Genomic DNA, 25832 nt, shown 5'->3' on the forward strand with positions numbered 1-25832 from the left:
GGAGGGACGTTCACTCCAAGTGCCAGTGCTGGGCAGGAGGGATGCCTGACATCTCAGGCAGAGCAGGGCTGTGAGGATCAACCTCTGGAGATCCCAAGCCAGATAGGTGACAACAAGATTAGCATTAAGCCAAAGAACAACACAGAAGCAGGTGTTTTTCTCTTCAGGGGCCAAAATCCCCTGGGAAAGCATTTCCAAGAACTGCCCCAAGAGCAGGAAACAGGGAGGAGCCTCAGGCTTCCACCTCCGTGGCCAAGGGCTCAACAGTGCCAGAAGCTGCTTCAGGGCCTCACCACCAGATCTCACAGGGAATGTGGCTCCTTGTCCTGTCTTTTCCAAAAGAGAAACAGGTCCAGGAATTCTCTGCTGGGACTTGGCTTGCATGCAGAGGATCAAGAGCTAGGAATGAGTTTTGAGGGGATGTGATCAGTCTGAGGTGTCCCAGCTGAAACCCTCTGGCCGAGTGTTCTGTGATGTCAGTACTCCAGGCTGGCAAACACAGGAATGTGTGGAAGTTGGAATCAGCCTCTGGAGACCCTCAAGGCCCTACAGGAAATGGAGGCCTCAGCTTCTTCTGCTTCACAGGTTTTAGGCAGAATGCTGTGAGCAGGCCTAGCTGCTATCCCCCCTAAAGCCATCTGCTTCCATGATGATCACTGTGTCCTCATCCCTGTGCTGCCTGACAGACAGACCACCAGGTCCTTCTCCACACAACCTGCACCTTCCAGGTGGCTCTTTCTGAAGTGACCTTCTTGTCTCCTCTGGCTTTGGGCTGGAGGAAGCAAAGCCAAAAAGATGCACAGCCAAGGTGAAGACAGCGAGGGAAGGGAGCAGGGAGGGTGTGTTACACCAGCAGCAGCACCTGACCAGCACTTGGCAGAAAGCCCCAGCTCACCTGCTCCCACCTGCACAGCAGATCTGAGCAGCTTTAGAGCAGTTCAGCTCATTCAGGCTGGTGGGGGATGCTCCTTCCACAGAATCCCTTATGACTTTTCTCTGGAGCTGCTACAAGGAACAGAGATAACTCACCCAAGAACTGGTCTGGATCATTCAAATGAAATCAGTGAAAGGAGACAAAAATCCTGGTGCAGAGCTAGGTAACAGCAAGACAGGAAAGTCCTTGGGATTTTGGGCATTACACCACTTCACCAGTGGCATTAGGATGGAGCTGGGGGAACCAAAGAGGCAGAAGGTGATGCAGCCCTCAGCTGCCCTGAGGAAACCCATGCCTGATGGATTTGCACAGTGGCATCTGCAATCTGTCCCTGTCACTTTGCTGTGACAATGCTCTAATGCACTTAGAGCCACCAAAGCTGCCTGGAGAGAAAAAGGGCCAGGCAGCCCTGACACTTAAGAAAAATCCATCTCCAGCTGCAAGGATTCCAAAGTCCAGTCCCAAAGAGGAGCCTTTGGATGCTGAGAGCTCTTTTTCAGCAAGGGTAACAAACCCACATGGCCTTCTTTGGGCAGACCGGCACGTCTGGCTGGCCACATCCCAGCAGCACAGGGCGAGCCAGGAGGCAGCTGGGACCATGGCACGAGCCACGTATGCTCCAGCACGTGAATCACTTCCTTACAGGGCTGTTTACTCCATCAAAGTGTTTGCCTCCAAATCTTTGTTCTAGCCATCCCCTGGGATCATCAAAGCCTGGTCAGTCCCCAGAGTTTTCTGGATTCAATAGTGGATTGAAAATGGACAGGAAGAATCGACCGGTGCCGTTTATCACCAGCTGGCCCAGCGCTGTGCTATGGATTTATCCAGGATGCCAAAGAATGTTTACCATTCTTTCATTTACAAAGAGAAGAATATCAAACTGTTTCTAATGCTTCCCCTTGCTCCCTGTAGATAATAAGCTGCTAGCTGCAGCAAGGGCTTTCCATGGGCAACATTTAACAGATGTGTTTTGAATCCTTGCACGGCAACCAAATGCTTGCACCAGAAATGTCTCCTTCTGTAGCCCAAAACAAGCCATATGGTTTCCGGCAGACTTTTTTTGGTACCCTCTGCAGGCCAGACACTGGCTGTTTCTAGTTATTGTCATGGACAGTCACACAGCTCCCATCTCTTCTGCTCCCTGGACTTGCAAAGGCTGTATCTATAGATTTCTTTATATTCGGCATTTCAGCAGGATAATCCTGGTCACAGCATCCCTGTTTCTGCAGTCTGTCTCCTTCAGCAGATGTTTCCCCATGGGAACAGCAAGATCTCTCAACTCTGAGGGGCTCCCCAGTCCCACCCATCCCACAGACACTGGCACAGTCTGTACATCCAGCTGCAGGTGGATGCCAAGGAAGGACGAGTGTGCTCCTCTCCTTCCTCACTGCTGCACCTGCAGGGAAACTTCCTCACCAGGTGGAAGGGGGTAACAATTGACACAGCAGACTCAAGCAGTTCCTGGAGGTATTTGGAAAGGCTAAGGAGCCCTGTGGTGGCCAGCTCCATGCACAAGCAGCACTTGGAGAGAGCAGGACAAGCTTTCCTGCCTCCAGGAGAGCAGTCAGGTCCCAGCCAGCGATGCTGGCATGGGGCAGTGGTTGCAGCATCCCAAGGCAGCACTGATCCATGGGGATAGCAGAGGCTGCCAGGCCCTGTGCCAGCATGGAGAGCACAGAGCCTGCCCAGAGACTACAGCCTCCCCAAGCCCTGCAGCACCCAGCCGTGCCAGAGACATCCCTGCCACAGCAGCAACAACGCTAACGAGTCCTGACTAATTAGTGCCTCTGTTTAACACCCCAGCTATTCACCGAGCCAGCTGCAATCCCACCAGCACTGCCTCACCCTGTGTGGGACCAGGGTTGGCAGCAGCAGGAAGGAGGGAGAAGGGGCTCAGGAGGGGCACACTGCACCCACCACCAGCTGGTTGTGGTCAGTGCAATGCTGGGTCTAGTCCTGGATGCAGAGCTCTTCATGATGGAAAATCCTGAAGGGATTCCCAAAGAACACGATGCAGAAATTCAGGGCACAAAACGAGCCCATGTCTGTCTGCTGGCAGCATCTGGGTCTGTGAAGGGAAAGAGAACAGTCTGGCCAAAAGTCAGGCTCAGTACCTGCACTGCAGAATAATGTTCCTAAGCCCTGAGGGGTGTTGTACAAACACAGCTTGTTTTTAGAAGGGACTGAACACATTCGGCATCCCAGGAGTGAGGCACTCCACAGGACTGGCATCCCAGCCCCCACCAACAGGAATCCTGCTTTTTAAAATAAGAGGGAGGATTTTAACAACCTAAACCACTGAGAGGTGGCTCTTCTCATGGGTCAGTGTGAGAAAGGGCTGATCTGCAAGTCTCCTCTGCAGCACATCCTGGGCAGGATGAGGACAGCTGGGATAAATCCTGCCATGTTGGATGGGAGAAGGAGATGCTTGATGCCCCTTTCCCATTCCATCCCTCCTGCTGGTGCTGCCTCTCTGCTCCTCCGGAGGTGTCCCAGCCCCAGCAGGTGGCATTGCAGAGCTGGCAGGGAGGTGACAGCCCGCCCTGTGGCCGAGCCAGCAGGGAGAAGTGATGCTGATGGGGTGCACAGCTACAGCCACTGGACACCCAACGTGGTGTGTGCTGCTCTCACCTCCCAGCCCATGTCCCATCCTTCCCACTCCCCTTCCCATGCCCTGCATTGCTGCTCTCCCCACCCAGCTCACAAGTCACAAGACACGTTCTTCTGTTAACATCCCACCCATGCAGCATCCTGGCTGTCTGCACGGTGCCAGGGAGGCTCTGCTGGGAGCAGGGCAGCACCTGGACCAACAGACCCCACAGAGGAGAAGGCAGCAGACAGCCAGGTTGTGTCTGTGGCCACTTTGTGACCTAAATACAGCTGTTTCATGTCACTAAGCAGCAGCAGTGACCAACATCAGTGCAGGCCTGGCCCTCGTTATTTTGGGCAACCAGGGCAAGGCAGTGCCCCTGTGGGAAGGTGTGGCCTCACCACAGCCCCCTTTTGGCACAGTTTCCAGGGCATCCCCAGCACCCAGCCCCCATTCCTGCCCTTACCAGGAGTGAAGCACCAGCAGCCACACAACCCCACCACACTGCCAGCTGCTTCCACGGAGCAGGACCCTCATCCAGCCCCCCTGCCACCCACCTCTGCTCAGCTCTTCTCCTTCACCTCCCTTTTTCCTTTGCCCCTCCTGTTCTTTGCTGCTTCTCCTGCCGCCCCTGCTTTCTCCTCCCCCTCGATCACACATCCTACTCCACATTTGCTATCTCACTCCTTCTCACAGCTCTCTCCATATAATGCATTTTTCCATAAAATACCTCCCTCCTCATTTCATTTCTATTTCCCTTCCTGCTTCCTTCAGACAGCTTTGGACCTCATGGACTCCAAAGAAAGAGAAAAAAGTATAAAAAACCTCCCTAAACAGGCAGGTGCTTCTTCACCTCTGGGCTCTTTCCTTTCTTAAAAGCAGAGATCTCTGTTTTGAACATTTCCAGTCCCCACTTGGCTTATTCAAAGGGGACATGCTGTAGGTTTGGTGGTGGTTGACACCCCTGTGCCAGGGTTAGCAAACAACCCCTACAGCTACACCAGGCTGGATTCACACCTACCCCTGCAGAGTCCCAGGGCTGCTGTAGCATGGATGGGATCCAGGCTCTCAGCTGGGAGCCACAGGCTCTGCAAAGGCCAGGGGTCCCAGCGCGATACGGAAAGGAGAAATGAAAGCCCTACCCTGGAGGGGGTCCACTCAGCAAGAGAGCTGAGGTAATCCATCCCTTCCTGCCAGTGCACACCCACCTGAGAGCACTCCACTCCACTCCCTTCCACCCCAGACTGAGGAGGAGAGAACCAATCCTCTGCAATTTGACCTAGAAAGCCCTACATGACTCAGGAGCCTGCTTGTCTGGGAGATCCTTGTTATCCCATGACTCAATCATGACAAGCATGGCTCACAAGCAAATCTCTGTAGAGCACATATGGATTTAATGTTCTTCTTAATGGTCCCTCAGCTCTCAGACTCGTCCCACCAACAACTCAGAAGGTCCTGGTATGTGGACACTCCCCAAGAGGGTGTAGCAGATCACAGGGGAGGCTGCTGGAGTCTGACATGCAGAGAACAGATCTGCTCCAGCTTTAATTCTGTGTGGAAACAAGCTGACAGGACCACACCTACTACACCATGTTATTTTAGAGCCTGTCAGAGACGCTGCAGGTCAGGGGAGACGTGTCCTGCTTCTCCCCTCGCTGGGATGAACATCAGTCAAACCAGAAGAGCCATGAGGGTGTTGGGGGGGGAGAGAGACAAGAGGAAAAGAAGGGGGCAGAGAGATAAAGAGAAGGAGATGGAAGCAAATATCAGAGTTTGAGCAGGAACTACCTTTCTTGGGCACTTTCCTCCCCTCCTTAACTGAGCTGTGTTTTTTAGTGGCCTTATGGGTGCTGGCAGCTTGCGGCACACGGGTGAGGTGCACGGGCAGTCCGGCGGCTGACATCAGAATAGCTGTCATGCCTACAGTGGGTACGAGGTCAACATGCAGGAAGGAAACAATGGGGAAACACATTCATTAAAAAAAAAAAACTTTAACCTTTTAAAGAAAATAAAAATGAAGCAAAATAAAACCCCAAGTCCTTAGTTCTGAGGGTATAAAACGTCCGAGAGGTAACAGGGTTGGAGCCAGCACAACAAGAGGATCTGGAGGTTGTCAGAGGGAGGAGCCCAGGCAGCAAATTAAGGGAGGGAAATGTGGGCACGTGTCTTGTCTGTGACCCTCCGTGCTGGTGTGTGAAGAGGACCTTCCTCTTTGGGCCTTAGGGCTCCTCAGGCACCTAGTCTGCTGTGGTGCAGAGTTTTCCTGCTGACCAGAGCCCTGGAAGCAGCCCTGAAAGATGAAGGGCATTACCCCTAAAGGTCCTGCTCAGCTGCTCCCCTCTCTAAAGCCACTCATTTCACCAGTGTCACACTGAATCAATCCCCAGAGTGCAGCAGAGCTGCCTTCAAACACCAGGGCAGAACTGCCCCACTCACCCCACACCCTCTCCTCCCTGGCACTCCAGTTTTGCCCTCACACTCCCAGCAGCAATGCAATCCTCATCCTCCCCCATCCCAGCCAGCTGTATCCCTGGGATGCAGTTTGATAAAACTAATGAATCATTAAAAAGGACAGCCATTCCCTGAAGGTAAAACTGGCACACAGAAAGCTACAGGACTGATCCGAGTTGATGTTTGCCTGTGAAATCCAGGCTGGTTACAAATCATAACATTTCCTAGGTACCATACTGTTCTCACACTTACATCCAAGAGAACACCTGCTTTTGCTTTCCCAAGAGCAACTTCCCACCTGCAACAGTCAGCACCAGAAACAAGAAAAAAAAAAGCTTATAGCTGCAAACCAACTGCAGAAAACCTAAAAGCCAGCATTTCCCCAGAAATCCCCTCTGAGGGCAGACCACACAAACCACATCCTAATGCTACAGACATTCCTGCTCAATAATGTATGGCCAAAGCTGAGATTCCCAAGCATTTTATTTTTGCAAGCCTCTATTCAGTCATATGGGGAAAGGAAGATTCTAGAGCACATTTGTTCAGGACAAAAATGAGGCACCTTGCCCACACATGACTGAAAATCGAGTTATGATGGGAAGCATCAGCTTTGCGTGCAAGTGGGAAGACTATTTTCTGCCTCAAATATGCAACCAGTCAAGAACATGTGTCCTGTGACTACAAATCCCCTGTGCAAAGCCTGTGTCAGCACCCCACAAGCAGAATTACTCCTACACAATGCTGACCACAATCTGTACCTCCTTTTCCTAAGGTCTGAGCACAAAATATCCCAGAAGCTGTTCGACACCTTTCTTGACAGCCAAAGGTGAATGTTTCCACTAAAACTTTCCCATCTAAGGGCCAAAAGACAAACAGAAGGGGTTTCACCAGGGAGGGAGCAGGACAGAGACAGAGGAAGTAGTTTCCTCGGGGTTACCCAAGAACTTTTGGAAGAGCTGGGCTGACCACGAGACCAGGCTGCCAAATGGATGGTGAAATGCACTTCCAAATGGAAACAGGTAACCAGGCAGCAATGGATCACCCTCAAAGGGGATCTAGATCTGAGAGCTAGAGTTCTCCCAGTTCCCAGGAGCTGCAGAGCCAGAGGAGCACACAAAGACTGGGTTAGTACCCCTTGCCCTACTGGCAGCACTAGGCTCAGCCAAAGGAGAGCTCACCAGATCCAGAAATTTCACTACCCAAGTAACTCCCTTTAGGTGATAACTGAAGCCTATTGCAAAGCTCTCAGCCCATCAAAGCCAGCAGTCCACTACTTCCAGAGAGCCTTAAGGAAGAGCTTAAATGTCCCCAGAACAAAAGCTACTTGTTTTTTTCATTAATACAGCTGAGAGCCAAAGCCCAGCAGCAGCACCAAAACTGCCCCCTGCACTTTTTGGGTCCTTGCTCCTTCCAGCAGAGAACAGTCAGAGGTATTCCAAGAAGAGCAGCAGCAACACTGACTAGAGAGGCTGGAGGAACAATATTCTTGAGAGACAGGAAAGATCTCCCCCCACAGCTGGGGAAATCATCTCAGTCTGACCCCACCGAGACTGCACAACACTGTTCCTGAACTGGTGCAGAAAAGGAACAGGAAAGTTGTCTCTAAAAAAGCTGTTTCTAAGCAGTGCAATAGCACTGATGGCACAGACTGACATTTGAAAAGCAAGTCCAAAGACTAACAGGGATTATCACCACCCACGCACAGCTGTCTGATAGGCAAATGCAAAATTAATGTGTTCTTCTGAAGAGATCAATACTGTCTTGCTAACATAAGCAGGCAGTGCCCAGAAAAAAAAAGAGAAAACAGAAGCACAGGCTGAACAACTGGCTTCAGACTCACAAAGGCAGAGGGCAACAAAATTTAGACCTAGCAAAAAGCAGAAGCCACAGAACCTCAGGTGAGTTCAGCCCCTATAACATAGCCCCCCTTGTACCTGGAATAACATGTCCAAAACTGCATGGCAGCATCAGGAATCATCACCGGAAAAAAAAAAAAAAATCCCAAAACAATCAAAACCCCACCATTTGCTCCACAAATTTTGTTTTTTTGAGCTGCATACCCATCTATAACTCCATACAGACATGCAAGCACAGGGGAAGCATGGGACCAGGAGAATTACCCCAACTCAACGTTCTCCCATCTTAAATTGGTCAAGAAAGAAATATGTGGGAAATTACCTTTTCTTGGCCAATTTTTTACCTTCTGCTGCCTTAGGAGCTACATGCAATGAATCATCCTCTGCAGATTCAAGTCAAGAGAGCATTCAAAAATGTTCTGGTGTTACATTGCTCTGCTGGCTCACATCAACCCCCAGTAGCAATGCTGCCTTTAAAGTTCAAGCACAATACTGGAAAACTCAGCATTAACAATCCTCCCACAAGTCTGGTGACTGGAGTCCCCAGGAAGGGACATCCTTGACCCAGGCCTTTGGTGGGACTGTGTTTTCCTACAAGGTGCCAAAACATTACAGACACACATCACATCTGCAGACTGAGTCTCCAATTCTCACAGTTGGTGCAGACACAACAATTTCAAGTCAGAACCTGTTCCAGGCATCTGTGGAGTTACGCCAGGAGCAAGTGCAGCCCTGGACCTGGATAAATTCTCACCTGAATACAAGTTGCAACATGACAAACTTGCCCGGACCAAGTCTGTTTTGGACATGTTCCTGTGAGAGTTCCTGCTGCTCACTAAGCTAGTCCAGGAGTTTGAAAAATATTTTATATGTTCACACTTTCCATTGGGCTCTGGGTTTCTTCCCTGCAAGGACTGCAGGAGGGAAGAGACAGAAAGCCTTGCAAAGAATCTTTTGGGATCTGATCTGATTCCATGTGTGCGATAACCACATGCAGAACTGCCTTTTTTCTCCTGCTCAAAGCTTTTTATTTGGCCAGAAATACATTAGTGGCTCCTTGGGGTAAATTTATTTTCACTGGAGCTATGACAACATCCACCAACTTTTTTCAGCCGGCTGTGTAAATAAGGGACTTTTTGTAATATCCTGTGCAGGAGCTGAGCACAGGAAAAACACCCTGACATAATGTAATGAGTGTTGGCCACACAGTCACTCACACCCAGCCCAACACATCCCTCTGGCCACTGACCAGGATTTGCACAGGCCCCAGGCTGGTTACAAGGCAGAGCTTACCTCCAGATAATGTGAGATCTCAGAAAAGCATCGCTAATTTGTACAATTATATCCTCCAGCAAAATCAGTAGGGTTAGTACATCCCCAAATGCCCCAGCTCCAGGAATCATGCAAACAAGAAATGTTTGTATTTAAATAAAACCCAGTTTTATTTAATAAAAAGCTCCTTTTCAGACTTCATCTTAAACATAGTATTAGAAGAGCCTTTATATGAGCACCTTGCCACCCCTCAGCCCCAAGGCACACCAGGTAAACTCCATTATTCCCAGGAAATGTTAGTCCAGCTGATCCTTAAACACCAACATCATGGTTGAACAGTCTGCTTAGACCTGTTTGGCATTTCACTGCACTGATCAAATACTTGAGGGAAAAGAAGAAGCCTAAAAGGCAAGTTTCCACATGCACTTTGAAGTATTAAAATAGCAGAAAGCAAGGGAAAAAATTATACTTTTTTTGTACAAAACATGGTTTTAAAGTCAGCTTCATGATTTCTGGGATCCCAAGAGGTGCTTTCAGAAGACGTGGGGTTGACAGTGCTACAAGTCCCTCGTTCAAATCCCCAAGCACCCATCAAACAAACAAAACCCAGCTTCTAATTCAGACTCATAGGATTCCTCATCTCCTGTTCAGCCACCAAAAGTTCTCTCTGCATCCAAGAGATGCACCTGCAGCACTTCTCAACATCACCCATGAGATTCAGGGGTTGTATCTGTCCAGCTTCAACCCAGAGCCAAAGCTGCTGAGATGTGAGGGGATGGAGACCAAGACACATTTCCCAAGATAAAGCCTCCTTCATTTACATCTGAGACTTCTCTCCCCCCCACAACACTGTCCCCTCAGCCTTCCACTGATGCTGTAGGAAGCAGTCATGCAGTGGGGACTGGAGGAACAAAAGGAGCCCAGCCTGTGTTAGAGAACAACCTGAGCAATGAGTAATTTGCACACCATCAGCAGGATTTTAATTATGAGCAAAATACCACTTCCCAGAAGAGGTTCTGAAAACAGAGAGCAGAGCATAGAGGGGAAGAAGGTGTCCCTAAAGACCCAGCCAATTAATATTTCATAAAAACTTTTCCTTTTTACCAGAATTCCATTGCTTGCTTTTCACCAGAAACATCCCCAGAGATTTATTTTCCTTCCGCTCCCTAATTAACTTGTATTAATCCTTCCTCTGCTTCTATGTGACTTTGACAACTCAAATTCAAATTTCCCTCCTCTGGTGTGGAACAGCTGGCAGAAAGCAGCCCAGCACCCAAAATTATGTTGTGTGAAGACCTGGATCTGAAGGAGACCCTGGCCCCAGGGAGCTGCTTCTCCACTTCCCTGCATCCCTGTGTGCCTCATTCTGGCAGCCTCAGGGAGAGGTAAAGAATATTAAAATGAGTAATTATCCCTTCTTTTACACCCCCGGACTACAACAACAGAGATACCAATTACAAATTTAACCATTTTATTGTATTAAATGGTGGCAAATGGTTTATTCTATTGGGATTTCCTGCAGCCTTTTCTATCCAAAAGTGGCACCACAAGGCATAAACAGACTGCACGTATTTACCTCCTGTACGTGGAGAATGAGATCACAGGTAACTATACTAACACAGCCTGGATTCATCAGGGCTCTCCAGCTCTGTGCTTTATTTACCTTTATGTGATTAAGTACCTAATTACACAGTCAGTGCTAACAGCCAGGGCATGAAAGGCAGAGCTGTTATAAGCAAGGGGAGTTCTGCTCAGGTCACTCACCTAGACAAGGTCTGAGCTTGACTTTACATCTCGTTTCCACAGTGATTTGCTAAGGAGGAGACAGATGGGCTGCATGCTGGCAGAGGACAACTGTGTTAGTCTTCATGCAGTGCCAGTTTGGCTACAGACCCGTGCAAGGCAATTTTCATGATGGTGCCAATGTTAGATGAAGGGAAGTATCAATCCTGGGGACCCTTTTCAGCCAGGCTAAAACTGGCACTCAAGAAGAGACCAAACACCTTTTCTGGAATAAGGTGGGAACCGTTTTCTTGAAAAACAAGAATGTAACTGTTTCTGCTTGCTCAGGAGCAAAGTTTGGTGTCCCAAGAGCTAATAACCTCAAGGGACCATGCACGGACAAGAGACAGAGGAAGGAGAGAGTTAACAGACATTCTGTAGTGTCTGAAACAGAGAAAACTCCAGAAAATACCAGATATCAGATGTTTAGCACTCCTCTGCAGGTAATGATACAGTTTTGAGGACACAGTTGGTACCAGTACAGGGACCTCGGCTCTGAGCAGAGCACCCAAAACCCCCAGTACCACCACACCAGGGTCACTTTGGCACTGGCTGAGCCAAAACACAGCAAAGGTGCCATTGGCTTTTGGCACAGCAACACTTCCACAGGAAGCCGACAGCACAAATTGTCATTTTCAAGGCAGTGCCATTTCAACTTTAACAGGCAAATCTATTCTGAAAAGGAACACTGAAAATTAGTACTTTCATCCCTCTCAGACATACTCCTCAGCATATTTAGTTTGGATAACAAGCAAACCTGTATTCTGCTGCACCAGGAGACAACGTCTGATTCAACTTCTGTCTCCCCTTCCCCAAGACAAGGCATCACAGTCCTATTTAAGCTAAAGACCACCTGAGCGTTTCTAATAAAACCACATTGTAAAAAATCATACTAAAAACCACACAAAGTCTCACACCAGTCCTCTCCTTTGACTTTTTTTTTTAAAAAAGCAGAAAATAGCAGCTAGCACGAAGCGTGATTCACATGCCCTTTCCTTTGCTACTTGCTCATCCACATGCACAGAAGATGAATAGCCATGCTGCAAATAAACCCACTTATTTTGAAAGACTCAGGATGAGAAAAAAAGTTAATAAGGTTGGTCTATCCTATTCTCTTCTAAATCTGCCCTCTTTGCTTTTCTAGAAAGTCTTTGGGTCTAAAACCTTAAACACCAGCAACATTTCTGACTCTTTCCTAAAGTCAAAAATAGAAAGTAACTGCTTACAAAAAGACAAACCTCTCATTCACCTAATCCTAAGGATTAAGCAAATAAAGCACAGGGGAGCTCTTACCTGCCAGGGCCTGGTTCAACCTGCTAGGTTTGGGCATCTTGACAGGCAGCGTCTGGGCACTAGAAAGAAATAAAGAGATGACTTGAACAGCAAGGATCAGAGATTTAAAAAAAAAAAAAAACAAAAAAAAAAACAAACAAACAAAAACAAAAACAAAAAACAACAGACAATTCAGCAATACACTGCTGCCTCCTGAGTGCCAGGGCCCTGGATATATTAACAGGGATTAATTACTCAGATGAGCCCCAGCTGGGACCCTCACCCACGCACCTCCTCCCACTGGTCCAGCAGCTGTATTTAAGGAGCTGTGCCCTCGCCAGAGCTCTCTCCTAGATTTACTTACCTGCAAGGGGAGCCTCAGAGCTGTGCTGTATGTAGCTGCTTCCAGCCCCATCTTCTCCTAACTCATTCATTCCTCCTGCTGGACCCTGCTCTGATCCTGTGACAGGTCCCTGGTCTTGCCACTCCCCCATAGAGCTTCCTATCCTCAGTCAACCTGCACTACACATCCAAGGGGGGTGAGGGAGGAGAGGCTGAAGGAGACCTAGAAGAGCTTGGCCTGTTTTCATTTGGAAATCAAGATAATATGGACACCAAACATCCCTTTCAGGTTTCCTCACCTACTTGTGTTGGCAGTTGTACTTCAGCTGGCACAGAGAAGCCACCCATGGACTTTGTCTCAGGTGGCCCATGTGCCTGGGATGGATGAGGCTCATGCACCTCAGCAGCAGTTAATACATGATGCATTCACACAACAATCTCCAAGGACTCCCCAAAATGAAACAGACCTGGCCAGCTGCTTAGGAATTCAGAGACTAAGATGGTCAAGAGCCCAAGTCTCACCGACTGTTTAGGGGAAACCTTCTCCTGTCCAGCTGGGATGCAAGAGCTGCCCTGCCCAAAATGGTAGCACAGAAGTCCCTCCTTTCAGTCTCGCTAAAATCTCTGTTCACATTTCCATGACAATGATGAGGCCTGAAAAGATTTTTGAGTGTCACATGGCTGTTTTACACCCCACCTTTCCCCTCTCCTACCTGTCACTGTTTGGAATAGGTGTGTGCTGGCCTCCCTGAAGAACCCTGGGCAGGACAGAGGGCTTGGTGCAGCTCTGGCAGCCTGGCCAAGTGAGATCAGCACCCCCAGACCCTTATAAAGCTCTCCAGACCACAGAGATTTCCCTCCTGACTCTTTCAAAGGCTGTGCTTTCCCTTCTGCTGCCCCAAATTTTGCAATGCCTTCAAATGATGCAATGTAGTGTTCTCACTATAATTCAAAGCCACCAAAGAAAGGGGAAATCTTCCCGTGATTTCAAAGGACTCTAAATGAGATGTCTTTATGACTCTCTTTCTGTCCTGATTCACCCTCTTCATCACACCTCTTTCTCAGTTATTTCCCTACTTCTTTATCTCATCCCTTTGCTTCATCTCTGCCCTTATGATCCTCTTCAGAAGATGGCAAGGAGGGGAACTCCTTGTTCTCCAGCTGCAGACACGAAGGATATCTGAGGACCAGGAACTTGAGAGAACTGCTCCCAAGAAATCAGAGACATTGGATCTTCCCTCATTTCCTCTGAGAAGCCAAGAAGACACCACCGAGCCTGGGCACGCCCTCCACCCCAGCCTGTGACTGATACAGAAGAGTTTGTGTTTTGTTGCCAGGCCCTGAGATAAAGCAGCACCTTGGGTGCTTTCACTTCCCCATGGAAGGTAAAAATAAAAGCACAAAGCTGAACCTTTTGCTGTGCCAGGAAAACAGGTGGGGGCAGGGAATCCTTCCAACGGGCTGGAGCACAGGGTCGTTACACCTGAGGCTGGAGAAAGCAAACCCAGAGCTGCCCTGGGAAGGGGATCACTGGTAACCACGCTTTGAAAAGATGGCAAAAAAATCCTTCACTCTTCTTTCCTAATTGCGAGACTCAAATCCAAGTCATCCATGAGTTAGAGCTTGTATGAAGTTGTCCTGGTTTCAGCTGGGATGGAGTTAATTTCCTCCCTAGTAGCTGGTACAGTGCTGTGTTTTTGATTTAGGATGAGAATAATGCTGATAGCACAGGGATGTTTGAGTTGTTGCTGAGCAGTGTTTACACAAAGTGAGGCCTTTTGTGCTCCTCAGCAGACAGGAGACTGGGGGGGCACAAGAAGCTGGGAGGGGACTCAGCTTGGGACAGCTGACCCCAAGTGACCCAAGGAATATTCCAGACCACAGGATGCCACGATCAGTAGCAAAACCAGGTGGAAAACTGACTGGGGGCTGCTGCTTGGGAATGGCTGGGCATTGGGCAGTGGATGTGAGCAATTGCTTAATGCATCACTCATTCCGTATGTTTTAATGATCATCAGCATTATTTTTTTCCTTCCCTTCTCTGTCCTGTTAAACTGTCTTTATTTTAACTCCCAATTTTTACTTTTTTTCTTCCAATTTTCTCCCCCATTCTCCTGGGGGAAGATGGAGTGAGTTGAGGGGCTGCGTGGTGATTAATTGTCTGCTGGGCTAAACCACAACAGAAGTGAGAAGAGCCCTTGAGATCTGCAGAGAGAAACAGAGAAGCACTCGATGCATTTGCAAGCCATCAAGTTTGGGAAGCTGTGAGTGCACTGCAGATAAATTACCATTCCATGAGCCAGGAAACAGTCACCGATCAGCTGCACTCCTGGTGTAAAGGCAAAGTGTGTCAGCTTTGGTTGCTGGAGGCTTTGAGCCAACTGATGTGATGATGGAGAAACCAAATACTTCTCATTTCACTAAAAACACACACAATCATTAGCAGTATCTCAGCTAACAGTGCTGTGGGATGTGCTGACCCATCCACTCTGCACCGTGGGAGCAGGGCTGCCACGCTCCCTGAGTTCTGTTACCACTGCAGAAAGCCCAAAGGCTGATGAAATCAAGGGAAATCCACACTGCTCTGAGGTAGCACAACACTGCCCGGGCAGGTCTGCAGCCACAGTGCGTGGGAGGAAGTACTGCTGCGCCAAAAAAGGTGATGAAATGCTACTCAGAGCCTACCCTGGGTCTGAAGTGGGGGTTTGGGGGGGGAAGGGGATGAGCTAACAAGGAAGGATATTGCTATTATAGTGTAATGTGGACTGTGCATCCAATAACGGAACAGCACAAGCTCAAGATATTCCAGCATTGCCATACCAGTGCTGGCTTCTGGGGAGAGATCCTGCTCATTTATTGAAAACAGCTCAGTTAGGAGAAAAAATGATGTTTTAGGTAAGGGAGATGTGGGTAGCATCAGTGCAAGAGCAAGCACTGCAGTGTGGAGAGACAAGAAGGAGATGCTGAGACACCTGCTCCTGCTGCCCATGGAGATTTCTTACCAGGCAGTGCCTTTGACTCCTGGCCAAGTGTTCTTGCAGGTGCTTGCAACACCTGAAAGTCAACACCTGAATTCTCTGAATGTATCCCGGTATCAATTCCTCCTTCCTGGTCCAATTTTGTCCTGGCATTCACCGCAGCTCCTGCTCTCCCACTGCTCTGTGTGCTGGATGTTCCTGAGTGTAACAGGGATCACCAGGTTGTGAATAACAGGATGCAAAATAAGACAACGTCCTCAGAGATTCAGCAAGAAGATCCTGGTAAGATTTCCCACCACTGGTTCCCAGGCAGTCTGCTATGGGAGGCAGACAGGGCAGACTGAGATTTCAGCATGACAAACCCACTTGCTTCTCCAGAATTTCCAGAATCTGCAACACCAGTGAGACAGCAAAGCACAAGTCCAGCAAGGAGCTGTGTCAACAGCTTGGAATCCAGGGCTGCTGCCACTTCAGACACTGGGTGGCCAGCTTGGAGCCATCACCTGAGCCACAAATGCACAACACCCGAATGGAGCAGAACTGGGGAAGCCTGTAGGAACTCACCCTCTCCACCTGATATGGCCCTTTCTTCCATGCTCTCCCCTGCACACAACCAGCAGGCCACAGATCTCTGTATCATGGCATCTTTGTAGGCCTCTGGGCAACAGCCAACACTTCTCCTCACAGATCAGGGCAGCATCCAGCCCTGCTTCACACCAAGTGCTGCCACAACACCTTAAGGTCCAAAGCCCTTCCCAGGGCTCACTGAGTGTCAGGTGACATTAATGACCCCACCTGGTGGTAAGCACCATGCTGGCTATAAAAGGGCTGCAGGACAACTCACAGTGGGCACAGTGGAACCAGCACCAGGAGAGCTACTCACCACCCAAGGAGCTCATGGGAATGCCTATGGACAAAGCTGAAGGATACAAAGGCGGAGAGAAAAAAGGAAAGGCCCTGGTTAGGGTCCTCCCTGATCCTACAAGGCGCTGACTGTGCGTTGTTCCCCATGGGAGATTTGGGGTGCAGCACTAGACCTTTAGAACACCCCAATTCTGTCAGCATCCTTTTCCAGCTCCCAAGACGCCCGTTCCCCCTGATTTTATACAAAATCCTGCCCCCCATGAGCTGCCTGCCTTATTTGTAGGCACAATCCAGACCAGCAGCCAAAGCCACATAAGCTCTGAGAAGCCTGCAGAGCTACTGTAGGGATTTGCCTGACTGGGACACTAATTAATATCCCTCAGAAGATTGCTTCCTTCAGCTTTACTTGCTCATATTACAAGCAGGGCACTCCTTACTGTGCTTCAAGAGTGCCTTACTCTGTAATTAGACAGCACAGTGAGGGAACAGGGGAGCTCTTGCCCTAGGGAACTGATGCTTTCCCACGTGGGGTGGGATTTGCCAGGAGGTGGCTGGGATCCTGGTTAACAGTGCTGAGATAAGGACACAACCCTTGCCATGGCACGCTCCACGTGCAGATTCCAGCGCTGTCCATGAGAGAGGCCAGATTCATTAACCCTGTTTAATCCACCAAAAAGCAAAATAACCTGCCCACATGTATGTAACTCATTAGCAGCACAGCCAAGGATATTAGCATCTAGTTAAGCCTTGGCACTCCTCTCTAGGTTTTCCAGTGGCTTTGACCCTCTTGAGAGCAGGAGGAAATTAAAGTGTATTTGGCAGTGCCGGAGCTCTGCCTGCTCTCACACCAACATCTGCCCTCCAGCAAGCAGGAAACACATTTAATCACCCTCAGTGGCACAGCAGCCCAGGCATGCCCGTTCTGGGGGCTACCCCTGCCTGCCTGCCTGCCTGCTAGCCAGAAATAACTGTCACAGCCACACAGGGAGTCAGGCAGCTTTCCAGGATGAACTGCAGCTCTTTCTCAGACCTGCAGGAGACAGGTGCTGCCATTTTTAGCTGTGTTTCCTAAAGAAACTGTGTGTAAACAACTGCACTGCTTTTCAGTTTCTTCCAATGAGTTTTTGAGCCCTTCTGCCAGCTGCAGCTCAGCCCCCTCTGTACATTTTGTATAAGAAAGTAATCTGTCAGGGCTGCTTTGGAGTCAAAGATTGTGGGGTGAAAACAACACAACCCTTAGCAGACACCAGAGGATCCACCGAGGCCCAGTGCTGCCTTCCCTTGGGTCTCTGAGCACAGGAGTTGCACATCACAGCGAAGAGATCACAGCCAGAAAGGCTGGATATTTAATGCAGGATATTTAAGGCAGGATAATTAATGCAGGATAATTACCCCAAATGGTTAGACTGTTGGGTGATGTGGGGCATTGACTGCAAGGGAAGGGGAACTAACCACCATATTATGTCCGAGGGTGGAAGACAGGGAACCTAGATAACACAGCCTAGGAATGCTCTGGGCTTAGGAATTAAATGAAATACATTGTTAGAGTTTTCTACTCAGGTTTCCCCTAATTCACAGAAATTAAAGGATTTTCTGCTGGAACATGGCTTTTATGAGCCCGAGACTGTAACTCCAGCCAGGAGCAATTACATTCACCCAGTGGCATTTCCGACTCAACCCCAGCACAGGGCTGATGGGGAAAAGCCATCCCTGTCAGCTGGGGATGAAAAAGTTTTTCACATATGGCACGCTGCTGGAAGACAGAGATTGCCCTCCTGTGTGCACTTGTTGTTCTGGCAGGGATAAAGGAGAGTGACCCCAGCACAAGTAATCCCAAAGGACTGGAGACAGCCAGAGCCCAGGACAGTGGGGCTCACTGGGAGTGTGGGGTGGGTTTTACACAAGTGTGACAGCACTCACACACTCCCAGGTATCCAAAGAGCTGCCACCCGCCCTGTGTGGCATGTCCTGCTGTCCCCAGCATAGATTTAACTGTACAATCCCCTTGTATGCCCCAGAAAGTCTGGCTTGGCTAGGGATGATTGCCAGGACTCCAGCCACCTCACCCCCTCCACAACACAAACAGTTGAGCTGCAAAACAGGTTCAAACAGGCCGACCTCAACCAGCCACGGGAACCAGCCATGGGCACCTCGTGGCCATCCCTCTCCTCCCAGTCAGCACTGCCTGGGCCATGGGCTCAGTTCATGGTCACAAGCCCATGGCAACCCTCTCCAAGCATCTCTCTCCCATCCTCCCACCTTTCAGGACAGTCTGTTCCCCCACCAGTAGCACATAACGTACCCAGACCCAGAGTGGCTCCAGACAGGCTTGTGGGGCAACTGCTGCAGCATTTGTCTCTTCTTTTTCAAACTCCCCACCCTGAGTCACTTTGCAAATCCTTTGGGGAAGAATGGGGGCTCCTGGCAGCCCAGTGGCCCCATGCACCTACCAGCAGCTCCTGCAAGAGGGGGAATGTGGCAGCTTCCTTAGGAGACAGCAAGAGCCTTACTGGGGGCTCCTGCAGGCAGGGCTGAGGTCTGATTTTCAGCCCTACCCGAAGGTGACTGGAACAGAGAAGCACGGTGGATGCTCAAGGCAACACAAAAATCACCAGGTGGAAAAAAAGCACCAAAAAAAAAACACTGTGAGAAAGAAGAACAGGATGTGAGAAGTCATTTCGCTCGGATGACCTTGAAGAGGGAAAGTCCAGATACGACACTAAGAAAAACATCTCAAGATTCACCGTCTTGTTTAAAACACAAGCGAGATTCAAAACAAACCTCAAACCCCTGTGCCTCGTGCAATTAGCAGAATGTGCTTCCAACACTCTGCTAGATCTCTTATCTCTGTACTCACTTGGACAGGTAAGTCAGCCCTGGCAAGTTCCCCTGCAGTTTCTCAGGGGTTCAACAGCTGGATTACTCCCAGTGAAGTGAATGTAAGGCTCTGCCACTTCCAGCTATTCACAAACAGAGGGAGCAGTCAGCCAGCCCTTGCTGGGTCACACTTGGTGCCAGCACTGCCAGACAGGCCACACACACCTCTGCTAGCAAGGGCTTGAGCACAGGAGGAGCTAAGATCCTGAAAGTGGAATAACCAACTGTGGCTTGCCCCAGCAGCCCATGCCACGGAGAGGAGCCGGGCTGTCGGACCACAAGCCTCTGCTTTTCATTGAGCTGGCAGCAACCAAAAGGCCTGAAGAAAAGTGAAGCTCTTCCTCCCCCACCAGGAAGGTGCAACCACAGCCCTCTTTTGGCTCTAGATAATGGGAGCTGAAATCCTGGGCTGAGAGATGCCCACTGGTTCCAGCCCTGTCAGAGAAGAGCCACAGTGAAAATGGATTCAGTGGCACCTCTGCTCTTCATCATCACTATCGAAAAATAGCCTGGACACCTGATTTTGACAGAGAGTTCATGAGGTCTCAGCCACATACAATTAGTCCTGTGGTCTCTCCTTGAAGGGGAAAGGGCTAAGAATGCAGTGCAGTGTTCCACTCTACTGCCTAATCTGAAGTCCCCTTTTACAAGTCCCCTTTTCCTTCACTGAGTCCCCCTCGAAGTTGTTTTTTAACCTAACCCAAAATACCACTGCTCACTATTAACTTTCTCAAACCTTCAGAATCTCAACCTGAGTGAATTGTTCTGTGGTTCAGGGAGACTGGTAGACAGATACTATATTTCAAATGGGAAGAAGAGAGGTAGAAAGCAGAAGGGAAGTCTTTTCATCCACTGTACTGGATATACAGGCACAAACCTCTCTCTCCTACAGAGAAGACCCTTCTGGGTCTCTCCGGTAAAGTCCTCTGGGACAGAAAGCCTCCTGGATAAGGCAGACCTGAGCACAGCAGATCTCTTGGACAGACTGATGGTATTTAAAGGTGAATTAGGATCTGTACCTGACTCCATTAGATGCTGCCAGTGCTGCACTGAGGCTCCCAGTTTGAGCCAAAACCAAGGTGTTCTGTGCACTGAGTCTCGGTGTTGACCTCGCTCCAGTCAAAGTGGGTTTGTTGTAGGGCACGAAGCCGACGTTGGAAGAACTTACTGACGCTGTCCTCCCGGGAGCCTGATGGGTAGTGGAAGAGTTGGGAAAGTTTGTCATGGAGTGACGGTAGCGTGTGGTGATGGGACCAGTCCCGCTGTTTGGCCAGCACTGCTGGCAAGAACATCCCACCCCTGTGTGAAGGGGCGTGGTGGAGGCTGTCACCGGGTACGGGGCGTCCAAACGTCTCTGAACGCTGCGGCGGAACCTCGTGGTCTTGTTGGTCTGCACCAGAGCCACCAAGTCAATTTCGTAGTTGTAGCCCAAGGGCCCGAGATCCACTCGCTGGTGGTTCGTGGCGTGGGCCTGCTCCAGGAACACGCAGACGTTCATCTCGTACGGGGACCACCCGCCCTCGTCGTTCTGCCACTCCCAGACGATGCCCCGTCCAGCTGCAGAGTCCCCCGGGAAAACGTGCCTGCGGACAGCCCGCATCGTCCCTGTGTGGGAGAGGAGGGGAGAATAAATACAACAGTTCAGTGAGCAGAGAACTGAGAGCGACGTTGTCCCAGGGATTTGTGTCTGCACAGATCCGTGCTGCCTACATGGGGGTGGTCGTTCTCACTCTCCCTCAAGAGGGGCACCAAAAGACCTTCTCTTCCCAACAGGGCTGGGTTTGCTCATGAAGCTTAGAAAAATGCAACATCCCCGGATCCCTGTTCCTCTGCCAAATCTGATTGTGGGCTGGCAGCAGGTTCAAAAGCTGCTGGGAGGAAGGGTGGGAAAGGAGGGAAGGAGAGAGGATGCAGACGCAGACACACCCGAGCACAAAGGCACAGTGCTCACATATGCCTCCCTGACGTTAAAAGGAAAAAAAAGTAAAAAGATAAAAAAAAAATCAGGCTGAGGCACAGATCTGGTTAAAAAAAAAAACAACTCCCACAGCCTTGACAACAGAGTAACTATAGAGACAAGACACCATCGGGAAGTGCTTTGTAGGAGCACTTAAGGGGCTGAACGCCCACTTTGTTACACAAGGGTTGGGGCAATTTTGGTCTTGGGAGAGTGGGTGAAGTCCCACAAGGGGCAAGGGCAAGGACTTTGGAGAATGGCAAACTTCTACAGGCTCCTGACTGCTGGGAGAGAGAGCAAGACCAGAGAGGGGAAGACAATGACGTAACTTGAAGACTGGAGAAAGCAGCTGTTCAGACAAAGAGAGAGAAATGGAAGGAGACACACTACTCTTGCAAGGCCGCTCAACAGCGACAGCTGGAGCTCCAACCCCCTGGAAGCCTGGCTTTCCAGGATGACTTCACTCCTGGGTACTTTATCCCTTACTTCAAAAAAGCAGCAGCCTAATGAGAAGGAAGGAAGCCACCCAACAGGACAGAAGGTCTGAAACCGTTGAAAAATGGGTTGTTGTAGCAGGGTCAAAACTGCCGCTGCGGGAAAAACCCTCAGCAGCATTCCTCAGCACAGAGAAAGAGGAGCAGGAAAAGCTGTGGGGAAAGCAAGTCTGGGGATCTAGGAAGGTGAGGGTGAACAGGGGTGCAGCAAGTTGTTACAGCACAGGAGGAGTTCAAAGAAGAGCACCAAGAGAAAAAAACATTAAATAAAGCCTCTAAAGAGGTCATGAGCTCCAGGACTCCAGGTGAAAACTGGCCCGTTTACAAGTCCCCAACACCAAAAGCCTGAGGGGAACTGCCCCAGGATATCACTGGAGACTCTGTGGGGCTCAGGCAATGCAGGCAAGCTTCACAGCCAACACGCACATCCCAAGGAAGAGGGAGGACGTGGGACTCCACACTGCCAAAATCCAACTGCTGCTCAGGCTCTGCCTGCTGCATGCTGGCACGAGGATCATGCTGCTGTTATTGTACCCAATAGTTGTGAAAACTGTCTTTCCTTATCTCGGCACTGCTGAAGCTCCAGAGTTGACACAAAGGCTAAGACACTTAAAACACCACTAGCACCCAGTCAAACACAGCAACCTCCCCAAGAGCTCAACCACGGAGCTCAGGATTCCTGTGGGACCAGACCTTCCTCTGGCAGAAAGTATCAGCAGAACCAAGATGATCTTCCCAGCCTGGAATTGATGTCCTAGTGGAAAAGCAGACTAAACAGCCAAAAGCAAACTCTAGCAAGGACTGCTCCTATCCAGAAAGTCCTGCCAAGCTTCAGAAACATAAACCCACAGCCTCAAAAGGTGAATAACTTCAGGAATGAATCCCTGAGCAGGAGGACTAGGGATGGGACTGGACTGGGAACGAGATGGTGAAACATGCCTTACATTTAGAAATGAGTGCAGGGAACCTGCTCCCAGAGAAAGGGGACTACCACAGGTTAGGCAAAGTGTCCAGTGAGACATGTCAGGAGATTAGCAAGGCTTCCCCTACTCCACTGGCAGCTCAGAAGCTAAAAGCAGCACAAAGAGGACTGCAAGACTTGCAAGCAACTTGTGTTTTTAATATCCTCAAAGAGAAGCAGAAAGAAGATTTTTTTTTTAGGAGTCAACAACAAGACCAAAGCCATGCGCTAGGAAAAGATCCCCCTTCCCCCAGGCTGGTAGGGAAACTGGCATTCCTCTCCAGGGTGGGCAAACAGCTGTGGAGAGAGGACAACTCCTGCTGCTCCCCTGCACTCACTCCCAGCTAATCTGCCTTGAGCAGCAGCTGAAGCCCACAGCTAATCCTGCCCACAAGATCCCCCCGCACAGCTGTCATTCCCTGCTGCTGGGGACGCTGCTCCCGTTAACACTGGCTTCCTGTTATTCTCCCTGGCTTCCTTTGAAGAGCCTATTTATCTGTCTAAAAGCTAATGAGCAGAATACAACAGCCTATTTTTTGCACTGTTTAAAGATTTTTCATGGGGATGTTTCCTGCAGGGATTCTTTTCTCCAGCACATGACAAAGTTCAGCTGGCGGCTCGCTCAGAGAGGTTCACGTTTAAGGCAGAACCTTGCAGAGACAAAAAGCTCTGCTTAGAACTGGGCCATGGAAAGGGGATGTGAGAGCTTTTCCAACAGTCACGTTGCAGAGCACACAGGTATTTGTGGAGGGAGGTTCACAGCACTGGCCACTCTGATCCCTTTGGATCAATGGGAAACACTGCAGGAGAGTTGTGGAGCAGCATCAGCCTTTTTGCTATTAGCAACTCAAATTCAGATCTAGACCAAGGAAAGATGAGATCATACCAGCCAACATCATTTCCAGAATTGAACTGGACTGTTCCCTGGAGATGAACAGCTCCAAACCACCCTGCAATGGACAATATTCACTGGGTGTTCTGAGATCTTTCACAACAGTCTAAAGAGATACAAACCCTCTAAAGACAGACAGCTGCACTTGTGGAAAAGAATGTCCCATTCACACTGCGACACGTTTCACCCTCCCACAGGCTCTCTGCTCACCTCCACCAGACAGCTCAGGACTGCTGTCCCCAGGCTGGAACACTGGCTGAAAGAGCCAGAGGCTGGAAGGTTCCTTCCTAAGTTTGGCATGAAAAAAACAGGAAAGAAGCAGCAGCTGGTGCCAGCTCTGGTGGTCCATGCTGTACCACTCAAAGCCACAGCCTCAGCTGGCATTCCAGATGTTTGAACAGGCCAAGCTGAGCACACCTGCCAAGGCTTGCATCTTAGAAAGCTCCTCACCTCACCCAGGACACCACTAGATAAACTCAGCCTAAGGTCACCAAATCAGAATGAAAACACGGATGCAGCTGTGATGACCACTCACATTTGCTCCAACCACTTCCCTTTCCTGCCGGAATTGGCTGATCATGCAGTTGATTCAAAATACTGCTCTTTTACTGTTTCAACTGGCAAGAAACCAGCACATGCCCCTCTTTAAAGCTTGGGATGATGCTCAACTGCATCCTGGAGAGACACTGGCAAAGGGGAAACTGATGGATGGAAAATTTTCCAAAGCAGACATTCATTTGGGGTGTGTAATTTGGGATCTCCCTGGATTTTCCAGGGATGAAGTGCATGCATTCCATCCTTGCCCCTTTTTCTAATCTCCAGCTGCTCAGCACATCTGGAGCAAAAGAAGGCAGGAGTCATCTCTGCAGATTCTGAGCTGCTACTCCCAGTGACCCCAGGAGAGAGAAGAATGAAAAACAGGTCTCAGTTGTGCTATTGAGCCCATCCTGCCCTTTCTCCCTGGGAGGAAGCAAGCCAGGCTCACACAGCACAAGTGGAGGGAATATTCTGCTGCAGCGTTTTGGTGCCGTGCGGGGGCCACAGGCACTCACAAGCAGCTTGAGCAGGGCTGCATGCCAAGGTAAAGCAGCTGGCACTCCAGTTCCAGAGGGAGCAAGGGATTCAAGCAGGAGGGTTGGAATCGTAAAAAGGCCTTTTTTACGCAAGTGATCTTGAATGGATTGAGGGGGGGCAGGGGAAGGGGGAAGTTTCCAGCTCTGAGAGCTCTGGCTCACAGGCTGGGAGCTCCAGGGGTTCCATGATGATGCTCCTGAAGAGATCACAGCTGTCTGCCTGCACCCAGCCCCACAGATTTTTCCACACCAGGCAGCAGACAGCAGATGTGCTCACAGAGCTGCCCAGTACGGCAGCAAACAGCAGAGCTTTGCAGGGCTCTTACACACAGAACAAGGCCCTGCTTTATCCCCAGGCACACCAGCAGAAGGGGTGGGGAAGCTCCCTTACCTGTATCCTGCCGGAATTGCGTCAAGCTTGGAATGTCGATGACATAGGGAGCCAGGGCGGGATCCGCGTGCCCTAAAGGGATGCTGCTGGCCAGCCCCGACCCCGAGCGCCGGCCCTTCTGCTGTGAGGCCTGGATAACCTGCTCGATGTAGCTGCACACGTTGCCTCGGTAGGGCCTCCACCTGCCGAATTCATCCTGCCATTCCCACACGGCCACTGCCGCGGAGCTGCTGCTGTGCCCCGGGGCAGGACCGGGTGGGCCGGATGGCCCAGCTGAGCCGCTTCCCGCTGCTCCCTGAGCTGCTGCCATGGTCCTCCCTGAGCTCTGGGCACGCTGTGGTTGGAAGTGGCAGCTCGGCTGGCCTTACACCATTTTCTCTTGGAGACCTGCAGCAAGAAACAGAGTACAAGGAGCTGAGAATGATGTCCCGAATCCTCCCACCCCTCATAAGCCATCTGAGAGGGAAACAAGCTCTGACTTTCACAGAGGACGTTCACTGTGGATTTAAGAGACTCCAGAGAAGCAGACTGGCCTCAAAACCCTCTGGCTGAGGGTGAGTGAGGTACCAGCACTCATTCCCTGCCAGTGCTGGCAACTTCTCGTACTAATTGAGGGCAAACACTGTTCAGGGAGACTCTGCTTCCCATAGTCTGTGGCATCAAACACCACCTGAGTCACCAGAGATCTGTACCAAACCATCCCACAGCCACTGCTCATCTGTGTCAGGCAGACCTGCAAGCCTTGGCATGAGTTCAGACGCTCACTAGCCAGCAGTGTGCCAAGGCAAGCTGCCATTCTGCCCCTTCGCCATGCCCAGCACTGCTCCTGGCAACATTACACTGACC

The 25832-nt window shown here is 50.1% G+C and overlaps 1 protein-coding gene across 3 annotated transcripts in view; it reads right to left on the bottom strand.

Annotated features, from left to right (window-relative positions):
• Nucleotides 1–25832, bottom strand: part of DTX2 (deltex E3 ubiquitin ligase 2) — a 34120-nt gene that overhangs the window by 3928 nt on the left and 4360 nt on the right. For 2 of the 3 annotated variants that reach the window (XM_066201629.1, XM_066201630.1), the window contains exons 2-5: nt 24987–25373; nt 20238–20823; nt 12179–12237; nt 5313–5444 (exon numbers count right to left, since the gene is read on the bottom strand). In XM_066201629.1, the coding sequence (XP_066057726.1) occupies nt 5313–5444; nt 12179–12237; nt 20238–20823; nt 24987–25296 (1087 nt within the window). In that variant the 5' untranslated portion in view covers nt 25297–25373. The remainder of the gene's footprint in view (nt 1–5312; nt 5445–12178; nt 12238–20237; nt 20824–24986; nt 25374–25832) is intronic. The other variant, XM_066201631.1, reaches the window with a different exon arrangement.

This window comes from Chamaea fasciata, unplaced genomic scaffold, assembly GCF_029207755.1.
Source record: "Chamaea fasciata isolate MVZ Bird 193981 ecotype frontalis unplaced genomic scaffold, bChaFas1.0.hap1 SCAF_21, whole genome shotgun sequence".
Classification (NCBI taxonomy): Eukaryota; Metazoa; Chordata; class Aves; order Passeriformes; family Sylviidae; genus Chamaea; species Chamaea fasciata.